Source organism: Acipenser ruthenus, chromosome 6 (genome assembly GCF_902713425.1).
Source record: "Acipenser ruthenus chromosome 6, fAciRut3.2 maternal haplotype, whole genome shotgun sequence".
Classification (NCBI taxonomy): domain Eukaryota; kingdom Metazoa; phylum Chordata; class Actinopteri; order Acipenseriformes; family Acipenseridae; genus Acipenser; species Acipenser ruthenus.
In genome coordinates this window covers 72,580,151-72,593,445 of record NC_081194.1, presented here as the reverse complement: position 1 = coordinate 72,593,445, position 13,295 = coordinate 72,580,151, and the positions used below count along the sequence as shown (strand labels likewise).

At 35.0% G+C, this 13,295-nt stretch overlaps 1 protein-coding gene across 5 annotated transcripts in view; it reads right to left on the bottom strand.

The window, feature by feature from the left end:
* The window catches only part of LOC117411198 (CYFIP-related Rac1 interactor A), a 61,539-nt gene extending 60,816 nt beyond the window's left edge, over positions 1-723 (bottom strand). For 2 of the 5 annotated variants that reach the window (XM_034018484.3, XM_034018478.3), the window contains exon 1: positions 479-568. Coding sequence is in view for 1 of the 5 variants with exons in the window: in XM_034018477.3 (XP_033874368.1) it covers positions 479-708 (230 nt within the window). In the remaining 4 variants the exon portion in view is untranslated. Of the gene's footprint in view, positions 1-478 lie in introns of all 5 variants that reach the window. The other 3 variants (XM_034018477.3, XM_034018481.3, XM_034018487.3) reach the window with 3 other exon arrangements.
* Between the last annotated feature and the right edge of the window lie 12,572 nt (positions 724-13,295).

Sequence of the window (13,295 nt, the reverse complement as noted above, 5' to 3'; positions counted from 1 at the left end):
CATGAAGTTAAAAAAAAAATCTATGAACGTGTTATTTTTTGATGTAAAAAATGCAAGGCTACAGACAGTAACTAAGACTGAGGACTACCCCAGTTCCTCATCATGTCAATAAAACTGAATTACAACCCGTACGACACAATACAGTAGATAGTACGCCCAACCAGTTTTTGCAAGTATTTAAATAAATAAATAAATAAATAAATAAATAAATAAATAAATAAATAATACATTGTTGTTTCATTAATATGTCCCATGTACAGCGTGAAAGGGGGATATAATAACAGATTGTAAGATATAAAACTAAAGCGTTAACCTACACAAAACGTATTGTTGGTTACAAGCTAATCACTTCCTGCAGCATCCATGTGAACGACTATCTGCGTCGTTGCCTCCATACCAATGCAATTTGCATGCTGGTGTGTCTATACGACGAGATATTGTTTTAAAATAAATCAGCGGCTTGAAAATCGTAACTTACCGGGGTGATGTCAAGTTCTGGAATCTGTTTGTGTACAGTAAACAATCAATCCGCAAAGTTTCAACGCGCCCTTTGTTTAAAGCTGCAGAACTTTCTCTTTCTTTCCTTTCGTAGTTTAACGGTACACTCCACAACACTGCAGATCTTTTTTTTTTTCTTTTCCTGCAACCCTCCCCAGCAGCAGCAAGGCTTGTTAGTCCCGCCTTTGTTACGACATCATTGGACAGCATAGAAGACAAAAGCAGGTCGAATCTACCAATAAAAATAAGTATACTTTTCTCAACATTTTGATCTATAGCCGTCCGGATTTGTTTTTTTATTCAGTGATGGATGACGGTGTTGTGTTAGTTGCACTACAGAGTTGACTCAACAACCCATGAGATTCGACCCATTATGGCGCGGGATCGAACCAGGAATTAACTTTCTGTCCAACTACGATAATCGAGCATTTAATTAAAAAGAGATAATTACGACTTCTAAAAGTTTTACTGTGGTTATAACATAGTAACAGCGTAGCAACGGTCTGTAAAACGCAGTGAACGCATGGGAACTGCTTACACTTACAGTATAATATTTTACTTCCTTGGAAGTCGGTGAAGGTAAGCCGGTACGACCCGGTACTGAGTACTGAGAAAACATTTTGTCAAGGCAATTTTGTATTTCGACTTATCAAAATGATTGTTTGGACTACATGGTTTTTTTATTTGTATTTAAAAGCAAAAGAACTCGCAGTACCTCAGGTTCAGGTGACGTAACTTAGCCGGATGGTGTGTGATCGCCATGGTTACCGTCACAGCTACATTCGGGGCAGGAAAAGGCATTCTTGAAAAAAAAATAAAAAATACTCGCAGTGGAAACTCTTACAGCTTTTTAAACTGAAATGGCCTAAATTGAAGTGAATACCTACCGAAGACAAAGGCATACATACATTATTCCATTTTTTGGTATGGAGAATGTTAGACTGTGATATGTTGCTCCTTATTGCTTTTGAAAAGGAAAAATATCAAACAGAAGAACAACCATGAGAGCTTAGCAATCAAAATTAACTATACAAGGTATGACCATTCACATATTCTGATGAAGGTACGTTTACGGTTAATTATACATAATTTTCTTTGCAAACTTAAACTTGAAACAGACAATTAATGTTTCTTTAAAGAAAAAAAAAATCACGACAAACACAAAATGTTGACAAAAAAGTTGCACAAGTAAAAAAAAAAAAACGTTTAAATGGTAAATTCTAAATACTAATAGCTGATCTATTTTTTTTTTTTAATCAGGAGTTTTCTACATTTAACATGTTTTGGGATGAAGAAAACAATTAGTTGTTATCATCTGCAATAAATACACCTGTTTAATGTTCATATTGTCATTGTGTTATACTGTTATTTTAACGGCTTCGGGGTTGGACGGCGTCAGTGAATTGAAGTAAAAAAAAAAAAAAAAAAAAAAAAAAAGTCCCAGTTTTTCACTCTCAAATCTGGTAGCCCTAATTGCATGTAGAGTGCGAGAAACTAAAGCTCTGGTTTCGTCAAAAACACCAAAATCAGACACAGAAATGCAAATTGACCAGACAAAACTAAAAACAAAATAGTAAAATATATTCAGCCTTTTTTCAAATTGCCTACATAAGAGAACAGTGCAGTGACTATTCTCCTACTCTGAACCGTTTTACTACAGTGTCTCAAAGATTTTAACACGTTCATTACCGGTACCAAGCACATCTGCACGCAAGAGCTCTGGGGAAAAGAAAATCAACTTAAGTACATGTTGATAGCGTTAAGTAAATTCCACACTATACGGGTCTTTTTTGGAAAATACCAAATAACTTCAGCATTCTTTTTCATTTATGGATTAAAGAAATTCACTTTTTAAGAAATAAATGCAATAGGGAACAAAATGTAAAATTCATTTTTACTGCAGAACACTGGATGTGGAACTTGTGTGTGTGGTCTTATTAAAACATCACTAAAACAGCAGCAACTTCATTACAAAATCATGGAAAACGTCTATTTAACAAATATTAATTCTGTACATCTATGTAATGTACCTAATATTAAGGCAAGCTAAAGTTGTTCATTCTCTACCCCCAGACACTTAAGACACATGGTCAACTTCATATCCATATTATTATTAAAACTGCCTTTATAAACAATACTTTTCTTTAAAAAATAGTATCTCTGAATAATGAGCATGTTATATACAGTAGCTGTATTAGTTTATGTAGCAGACACCTTTATTAAGGGACTTACAGAGACTAGGGTGTGTGAACTATGCATCAGCTGCAGAGTCACTTACAATTACATCTCACCCGAAAGACAGAGCACAAGGAGGTTAAGTGATTTATTCAGGGTCACACAATGAGTCAGTGGCTGAGGTGGGATTTGAACCGGGGACCTTCTGGTTACAAGCCCTTTTCTTTAACCACTGGACCACACAGCCTCAGTGAAGACCAAGAGGTTGCAGAAGGCAAATAATTGGGTCATGCTGAAACTAGATTTGAAAAGCACTGGCCTGCATAGCAATACTAACGTCTGCCTGCTTTCCAGATTCACGGCTGGCTGTATCAGTTATTATCATGGTCCTCACAATCCCGACTTGAAGACGGCAAATTAAAACGCAGTAATGGCAATGTGGCACAGCTGGTTAATGCACTTCTATTCACTAAGTGAAGACTACCCATCATATTCTAAACTCACACTCTTTTTGAGACTGACTGAAAAGGTGTCCACTGTTGATCCAATCCACCCTTAAGGACTGGTTTTTACCCCAGGCCCACAATTTCGTGATTTTATTAAATTAGCATTTTTCCAGGTTCTGTGTATTTCATTTGTAATATTAAATAACATCAATAAATGTACATAAAAAAATGAAGTTGCTAATTTGTATACATTTTATTCTCTCTACCAGTTTGCTAATGTTTCATTAGGATATGGGATGTCAGAGGCATTGTGTGCACATACTGTACTTCAGTGGTTTCAAAGCAAATGACACATTTTACCTACAAAGATGAACTAATGCCCTCTAATTTGCTTCATAAATGAGCAGTTTAGAAAATGTGTAATGAATAAATCAGTTTTTGGTTGGTTTCTGTTTAAGGCTTGAAAGAGTGCCATCTTGTGGTATGTATGCACATTTTCCTCAGGTTCAACAATGATGATGGCTTGTGTTACTCAAAGGGAGGTTAACATGTGACATGAAAATCAGGTTGTGACATCTAAATGGCAGATCACTACAAGGTGCTAGTTCTTATTTCTAGCAACACTTTGGTGGATCTAGCTATGGCAGTACAACAAACATGTATAAATGAAATTTGAAGATACTTGCTCTGTAATGCTAGGATGGGATTGGCAAAGTTCCCTAGTATTTTTTTATGGTTGAAAGTCCGACTGTGATTGGGAAAAACATAGTTCTATACAGTTAAATATGTCTAAAACATGCAATAATAAGATTGAGCAGACTGTGATGGAAAATGCATTTATCCAACACTAAAGGAATAGTGCTATTAGAGCACTGGAAGTTCCCAATCATTCAAGTTAAAATGTATCCAGTTAATAATGTATGGTTCTTTTTAGTTGGTTATCCTGTCTTTTATACTGATATGGTTCTTGCTGGGTCTTGTATGTAAGGGATATGCACCCATACAGTAGCTTCCCAGGGAGCATTGGGGTAGCTAGCATACATCAAATAATTTTGAAAAAGAAATACTACAATGATACAATATGTCCTCTTTACATTATAAAAGTAATAATAAAGGTGAATCTGTTACATTGAGAGTACTGTATGTATGTTTTTTTTTTATTTTCCTGTTTTACAAATGGAATTAGACTCCTGGCTAGCAACAGTCTATTTGAATAAAAGTCACACAAGTAAGTGGCTTAAACAGTTTGCATAGAACTAACGGATCATGTGCCAAGGTATCAAACCCCATAACATATTTTTTTTTGTATGATAAAGCAAGATTATTATCCCTGTGTGTCACACTTCGCATTTTTCCATACAGTATATCTGGAAAATCACTTATTTAATTGTCATGAAACATGGTATTAACATTATTTTGCATAAGTTATTGAGCATGTAAGATTCTGGAGATATTGGAAGGTGTCTGTCTGTTGGTATATCTGTCCATCTGTATTTCACACTTACAATTATGTACATATCTGGAGAGTTGCTTATCAAATTGTGATTAAACATTTTGTTTCTAATTAGAACATAAGTACATAGAAAGTTTACAAATGAGAGGAGGCCATTCAGCCCATCTTGCTCGTTTGGTTGTTAGTAGCTTATCGATCCCAGAATCTCATCAAGCAGCTTCTTGAAGGATCCCTGGGTGTCAGCTTCAACAACATTACTGGGGAGTTGGTTCCAGACTCCCACTATTCTCTGTGTAAAAAAGTGCCTCCTATTTTCTGTTCTGAATGCCCCTTTATCTAATCTCCATTTGTGACCCCTGGTCCTTGTTTCTTTTTTCAGGTCAAAAAAGTCCCTTGGGTCGACATTGTCAATACCTTTTAGAATTTTGAATGCTTGAATCAGATCGCCGCGTAGTCTTCTTTGTTCAAGACTGAATACATTAAATTATTTTAGCATGTTTGCTTACTATACCAGAATCTAAGTCATTAATGTAGATTAGGAACAGCAGAGGACCTAATACTGATCCCTTTGGTACTCCACTGGTTACCCCACTCAATTTTAAGGTCTCTCCTGTAATCAGCACTTTCTGTTTTCTACATGATAACCACTCCCTAATCCATGTGCATGAATTTCCTTGAATCCCTACATCATTCAGTTTAAGAATTAATCTTTTATGCAGGACTTTGTCAAAAGCTTTCTGGAAATCAAAATAAACCATGTCATATGCTTTGCAATTATCCATTGTCGATGTTGCATCCTCAAAAAAATCAAGTAAGTTAGTTAGACATGATCTCCCTTTCCTAAAACCACGCTGACTGTCTCCCAAGATACTGTTACCATATAGATAATTTTCTAATTTGGATCTTATTATAGTTTCCATAAGTTTACATATAATAGAAGTCAGGCTTATTGGTCTGTAGTTACCTGGTTCGGTTTTGTGTCCCTTTTTGTAGATCGGTATTACGTTTGCAATTTTCCAGTCTGTCGGTACAACCCCTGTCTCAAGAGACTGTTGCATGATCTTTGTTAGCAGTTTGTAGATAACTTCTTTAATTTGCCATGTAAAGAGTATTATTGGGATGATCTCATCCAGCCCAGGGGATTTGTTTATTTTAAGAGCTCCTTGTCCCTTTAACACTTCTGCCTCTGTTATGCTAAAGTTATTTAAAACTGGATATGAACAGGTCGACATGTCGGGCATGTTGTCCGTATCCTGCTTTGTAAAAACTTGTGAAAAGTAATAATTTAATATATTTGCTATTTTTTTCTCTTCATCTATGATTTTGCCATTTGTATCTCTTAGTTTACTTCCTCCTTGAATGTTCTTTTGCTGTTATGATATTGGAAAAACTTTTTGGAATTGGTTTTAGCCCCCATGGCATGGTCATTTCTATCTCTCTCTTGGCCTTTCAAACTTCCTTTTTGACTTGCGTTTGCAGTTCCAAGTACTCTTTCTGTGTACTTTGTTTATGGTCCCTTTTAAATGCTCTGTAAAGTGCATTTTTTCTCTGAATATATTTTTAATTGATCTATTAAACTATTTTGGCCATTTTGTTTTAGATTGTGATCTGAGTTTGCCAATGGTTCTCTAATCTCTGTTTTAGTTATTTTGTCTTCGTTATTTGAAAAGACTAAATCAAGGCATGCCTCCCCTCTAGTTAGGAAGCAGTCATTTGTCATTTCTACAATTTCAACTTCGTCTGTCGTGCTCCCCACCAGGTTTTCCCATTTTATATGGGAAAGTTAAAATCCCCCATTAGTATGGCTTCTCCTTTGCTACACACATTTCTAACGTCATTGTATAACAGATTATTTTGCTTGGTGTCTGAATTTGGCAGTCTATAGCATGCCCTGTTATTCGCTTTGAATTTTTGTCCATTATTGTGACCATATTGATTCTGCGTTTTGTTTTTTTCATCCAGATTTAACACCTGGGTTTCAAGACTATTTTTGCTGCATAGCGCTACCCCCTCTGCTGCTTCTGTCCTGCCTGTCTTTCCTATACAGTGTATACCCACTAATATTATATTCGTCTCCATCACTCTCGGATAAACAAGTTTCTGTAACACCTATCACATCATAGTTATTTGTTAGTGCAGCAGCTTCAAGTTCTAACATTTTGTTTCTGAGACTTCTAGCATTTAGATAAATACATTTAATGGCTATCTTACCTGAGTTGTTGCCCTTGTTTTGATGTAGTCTCCCTTCTGTTTTTTTGTTGATTTCTCCCTCCTTCTTTTCTAGTTTAAATGCTTCTGAACCTCCTCGAGTATCCCTTTTTCGAGTAGATTGGTTCCCTTTTTTATTTAAGTGAAGTCTCATTTTATACTAATCTGTACATATTGTTGATATACAGTATAGTCATCAACCATCCACAACAACAATACTGATTGTTCCATGTAAGGAAGACTGGTAACTGATCGGGGAATACAATAACTAAGGGGACATTATGGCATAAATCAATGAGCATAGTAACCCAAACACTGAATGGAAGTGTTACGCAGGATGGATTTTCACCAAGTACATTAAGTTAATTAAGTACCACCTACCTAATAAAGTGTCCTTATCCTACAAATTGGCTAATACCATAATGCATTAGAATGATCAAAGATATACTGTCAAAGGTATCAATGGTCCCTTTGATGAAAATGTAACTGGTGAGGAGACCTTGAATTGTTTCAAATCCTATATCTTCTCAAATTCAGACTTTATAATTAAACAGAGAGCATTCACCACCAGCAAGTAGGAATATAGGCTAACGGTCAAGGGAGACTCCTAAACCAGTCTAATTTGAAATTTTAATCTGCAGGAAAACATAAAGCAGGAAGAGTCCCTTTGTAGCACAGTGACCAGCAGGTGGAGCCACTTGTCTATAAAGCAAGAACAGTTTCACTTGCAGAGACATCTCTTGTTTGTAACCTGGGAATCTGAGATGGTGATGGTTCTTTAGTGTCTTTATTGCTTAGAAACTGTGGTAACCATAGATACAGTGGCAAGAGACCTTGTGTAAAATGTAGAGCTTGTTACAATTATTTTCTGAAGAGAAGCACTTTACGAGAAATATCCATTTAGATAATCACTGCGTTTTTTTAAAACTTTTTTTTCATGCATACTAGTAGGTCAATTATTTGTAATTGCACAGCTTGTTCAGAGCATCGGTTTAAAACTCAGCCCTGAAAAAACAAAACAGACTGTCCAGTTTTATATACATATCTGCTATTCAAATAGTTGTGAAGACCTTGTAAAGTGTCCTAGAGAACTCATGCTCAACATTGACACATTATACATTATGTTGTGTAATACTATAGTTAACAATTTTTTTCAGTTTCATAACTGTTTTCTTAAGATTACCAGTACCTGATAAATATAAAGGGATAACTATAATATAAATAAAATATGCATTTATAAGATAAAAAGGTAGCTTGCTTATTTAACATTCAATTGCCATTTAAACTTTATGGAAAATATACAATTTAAAGAAAAAGAACCCAGTTGAACGCCCCTAGTGGTCATTTCTAAAACAACGCACTTTAGAATTTCATCACGTGGACTGTAAGCACCAGTCCGAAATGATATACTGTATTCTGAACATGTAGACGGTAAAGTATGCCTTTAACAATAGTTAAATTCGATTAGTAAAACGAACGACTAGTAGTATAACTGGAACATTATAGAAATGGAATTCATGTGTCAAAATTAATTGCGTGTTTTTAATTGGAATGTTTTTGCTGTTTTTCATGTTAAGCACAAATATTTGCACTAAAATCAGTGAAAGTCAAATGTACTTATTGTGTTAAGTATGTATGCGTGATTTGGTTGAGTGTTTTACAAAAACATGGTGTATCACATGTACTCCAAATTGTTTTGCTGCTTATCCTTTTCCTCAATAAATTGCTTTACCTAAATGGAGAATAGCAAGGGTTGATATGTGTTTTTTATACAAAGTGTGGGATAATATAAAATGATGCATCCATTTACAATTCTAATAAATATGCTTGTCAGTACTAGACAAGTTTCTCTTTTGTTAAGTCTTCTACTGCCAAGGCAACAGCGCGTTCATTCAAGGTACTAAACTCATTACTGTCTGTGTATTTCAGATTTCTTGCTATGTTATTACCTCCATTAATGTAAATGTGGTTATTAGCAGTAATGCCTCGAGTTATCTAGATTGTGAGCATTGCAGCCATGAAAGATAACAATGTTCCCAACTGGAAGCAATGATGGCTATATGGACTCCCAGCAATGGTTACTGAAACAGTCTTTCACCCCTTTTGTGATATTTGTGATGTCTTGTGATGCTTTAATTTTTCCATGCTTTCTTTTTTTTTTGTCTCAACTATTTACATTGCACAATTGCAGTGTATGATACTGACGTTAATACAGTCCTGGTTTTAGGCTAATTATGTCACTGCTATTTAAAAGATAATGCTGATGTTACTTCAGCAAAAACAGTAGTAATTACATCCCCCAATCTTAACATACAATATAGCCCATTGTCCAACATCCACACAATATAGCACTATGTCATTCCTTTTTTTTACCAGCTTTTATTCAGATGTTTAGAAAGAGCTACCTAAGACAATCTAGCACAGTGCTGTTTAAAGAAGGGGTCTGAAAAGAAAAGGATCATCATGCAGATCACGTATCACTTTCATAACAGCCAAAGCTGGCTTTGTCACCTAGGCATAATTGCCATGTAAAGGAAATATTCTTTTCAACATTACATTATTTGGTGTCAGAAGAACTGCATAAGATTTAACAAAAACAAATATCTTTATTTGTTGATGGACCGCAGCAGGTTTTTTTTTTTTTTTTTTACTCTACCAGATCATCCAGTAAGAACACCATAACAAGGAGGAATGAAACCTGGCAGGCATTATCCGTACTGTAGATTATGGTGAATCCCTATAGACATGCCTGAAAAGTGCCTCCAATGAAACTATACTTACTATGTCGATTAGCAGGCGCTAATATGTGTCTACAACAACCATGATAAAAATGTGTATTTGGTTATTTTATTCTGTTGTTTTTCTTTTTGTATTAGAAGATCAGGGACACATACTTCAGGTCAAAAAGACACTTGGTTGTTCTTTATCGGCGCAAATTAGAGATAGTTACTCAATAAAGTCCGTAGCAACTTCTGAATTGGACAAATGATTTTCTAGATATATGCAAACATTGAAAGAAAAATGTAAAGTGTCACTTAAATATGCCCGCGTCCACTATATCCCTGTCACTGGGGAATGCATCAGAGGATAATAACACATCAGAGACTGTATATTTCAGCAGCTTGCTTACAAATCAAGTACCAGCCACAATCCTAAAAATAGCAAATACAGCACATCTGAAAACAGCTCGGCAACCACCAACATTAGCAAAAAAGGCTTTTGACAGGATTTGTCAGGACTGGTTATTAAGACCTAACATAAATATATATGCTCCAGTGTGAAATGTATTGAAACAGAGAAATGACCTAATGGCATTACCATTATTTGTTCTGAACAAATCATTCAATGTCCTACATTTGCTGTTTAGAGCTTTTACAACAACAAAAAAGATGTATCCTACTATTTAAAATAAAGCATTGGTGTGCATATAAAGTAGAACTGCTTGATCTTCCAAGCATGGCAAAAGCAGTCTATTTCAGGGCTCATTTTAGGCTGCACTGCAACCCTGAGGCACTATACATTGTTGCACAGTGTGATGGATTTCTCACAACCACAAATCACTAAAATGGCAAAGGGTATATGTTTCCAGTAAATTCAACCATTTTTGTGAAAACTGGAAATCAACCCAATATACAGCATATGGTTTTGATGTATATGTTGTAAATTGTCAGAGATGTCTTGATATCAGTTTATAGCGCAGCTATGGAAAGACACTAACAAGCCCATTGGGAATTTGATTGAATTCATAATGGCTTTTGGTCATAAAAGGAAGATTTCGATTTTTGTAGCCTCTGATAAAGCCTCCTTTTACATATTACACAAATACAAATGATGGATGAAAAACAAATGAATGTGTACCCAGCTTGAGTGAACAAATAAAACCCATGTTAGGCCCGTGGTAGAAAATGGTTTCTGGCATATTGACAGGAGTATAATCTCCCTTAGCTATGGGATTGATCTGGTCTGCAGAGTGGAGTTATAGACAGTGAATACTGATGAAGCAGGAAAGCGTTGGTGCTCAGGGCTTCAGAGGTTGTTAAAAACACATCATGCCTTTCAGCCTGAGAAGCTGTGCATTCAAGGTATGCTTCAGAAAAAGAGCAATCGGCATTTAAGAAGTTGGCTCTGCACACAGAAATGAATAACTTAGCAACTTAGTAAAGCCTTCTGTCTACCATTCAAACAGAAAAGTTGAGGCAAGAACAAGAGGTCGATAAATGTTTATTCTGCCCTTTATCCTGACATTGCCATAAGTAATTCAATGACATTAATAAAGCAATGTTACCCAACATAACATTAATTGAGATTATGTTTGGTCAATAATGGGCCTAAAACAATCTAAAAACAGAACTGTAGGTATTTCTATATCTGGGGAGTAAGCACAAAACGCACCCTAATAATAGCACTCTATGGGCTGGTGCTTAACAGCATGGTCATTGATAATAACTCTAACCAGCCCAGACTCATACAATATAGTACTTAAACTGTTGACTTTACCAAATGCATTTATTGGTTTGCCAAATGCATTGATCAGTCAAGATTTATTGAAAATATTTAAATTCTTTATAGAGTACACTAGACTACATAATTTCTCTTTCCAATTACTTCACATGTTTTAAATGTTGGATATTAATTTTAAATGTACATTATATTGTCAATATACTTAGGAAACCCATTATTATAGTGATTTAAAATGTATTCCATCTTAGTCCTTGGGAGGATATCTATTATCTTAATGGTCCTTCCAAATTATACAGTTTAGCCAATTTTGGTTATATGAAAAGATAATAAATATTCAGTACACACACTCCCAATTTATAATATGTTTTCCAGTTTGAAATGAAAATGTTGCTTATTTATTTTCTTTACATTGTAACCAATTCTTAGTAGGCAATTCTTCAATATTAGATATCAAAATTAAAGCTCTGGATGTCTTTACCTCTTGTGACATCTGTTAAAAATGTCTCAGATAATCACAAAGGTTTCCAGGGCTATATATTTGATGTCCTCGTTGTATTTCTAACATGTTAAGGCTTTTTTGTAAAATGATTTTTGTTTTTCAAATCATGGGAAGCGACGTATTTGTTCAGTGTTTATACTGTGTAATAAATAACATCTCTAATTCCTATAGTCAAGCCTGGTCTTCATAATGGCCCACATCAGTCATCACTGTTCCTTGTGAAACATCATTAATTTGTACAGTCCTGGATATGGAAGAACCTGTCAACTTAATGCAGAAACAACAGAATGCAGGTGTTTCAAATGTTCTGTTTAATCATGTACAAATAATATGAACAAACAAATATGTATTTTTTATATATTATTAAAGCTTCAGCCTCATGACACATTTTTTCTAATATGTTTCATCTTTATGTGTGTAAAGTTAATGAGAAAATGTTATATTTTATTACAGTGTAATTTCTGCTATAGGGCCAGTGCAGTTGAATTGCAGGCTATTAAAAATCACCTTTTTTAAAGCAATGATGGAGTGTGAAAACAGGAGAAATGTCCAAAAAAAAAAAAAAACACCTCTATGCAAATGAAATTATTTTTTTAATTAATTTCCCAGTGTGCAGTCCCAGCTTTGGTTGGAGCTGAAAAGCAACAGACCTATATTTATATTGCCTATATTTATATTTCATTCCCAACTATGGTCAAAGCACACCTCTTAAAACATTATTTGCAAAAGTTTATAACAAACAGGATTCCAAAAACCTATACTGTTACAAGTTATCTTAGAAAGAAAAACAAGAACCCAAGTGCCATTCTCCTCTACTGACAAGATGGTACCATTTGAATGACAGATTCTTCTGTTGGGGCAAGGAGGTAAATCGTGAGTCCTGCAGTCTTTTGAAAACAAGTTAGTGTTAGAAGAGTTAGAATAGTAATTCTGCCAAGAAGGGATTCAAAGCTAGAAGGTTATAGTCCTAGAGCAGTGCATGCATGTTTGCCTGTGTGAGTAGGCCGGGTGAAATGGGGAAATAACTCTCTATCAAAATAAGATGCAATAAATGTAAATAGAAATATTCTTTGTTGCCACACCAACAAGAACTCCCAACATACCTATTTCCTATGTTTTCTAATTCACTACATCAAATGTAGATTAAACTACTATAGCTCCATTTCATTCAAATCAAGTAGGTTTTATGAAAAATTGATTCTGTATATGCACTGGGTGTTTTGTTAACTGATCTGAATTTGCATAAAGCATGCACATACTTAAAGACATGAAGTGGGTGTGAAAATGTATTTTCATGTGCAGTTTGCATACTAAATAGAGAATGTGAAGGCAATGCAGCTTCATGTTAAACTTAAAAAAAAAAAAAACATGAGTGCTCCAAAATGGATTGTTGTAATGTCTTCTTGTAGCACTGTCACTGAACACCCTTAAAAACATGACACGCATTTTTCAATAAATACAGTAAATAACTCCTTGCAGTGGTGGGCCTATAACTCACCAGAAATTTTGCTGGACCATTTAACGAAAAGGTTTCATTATGGGACATATCTCTACA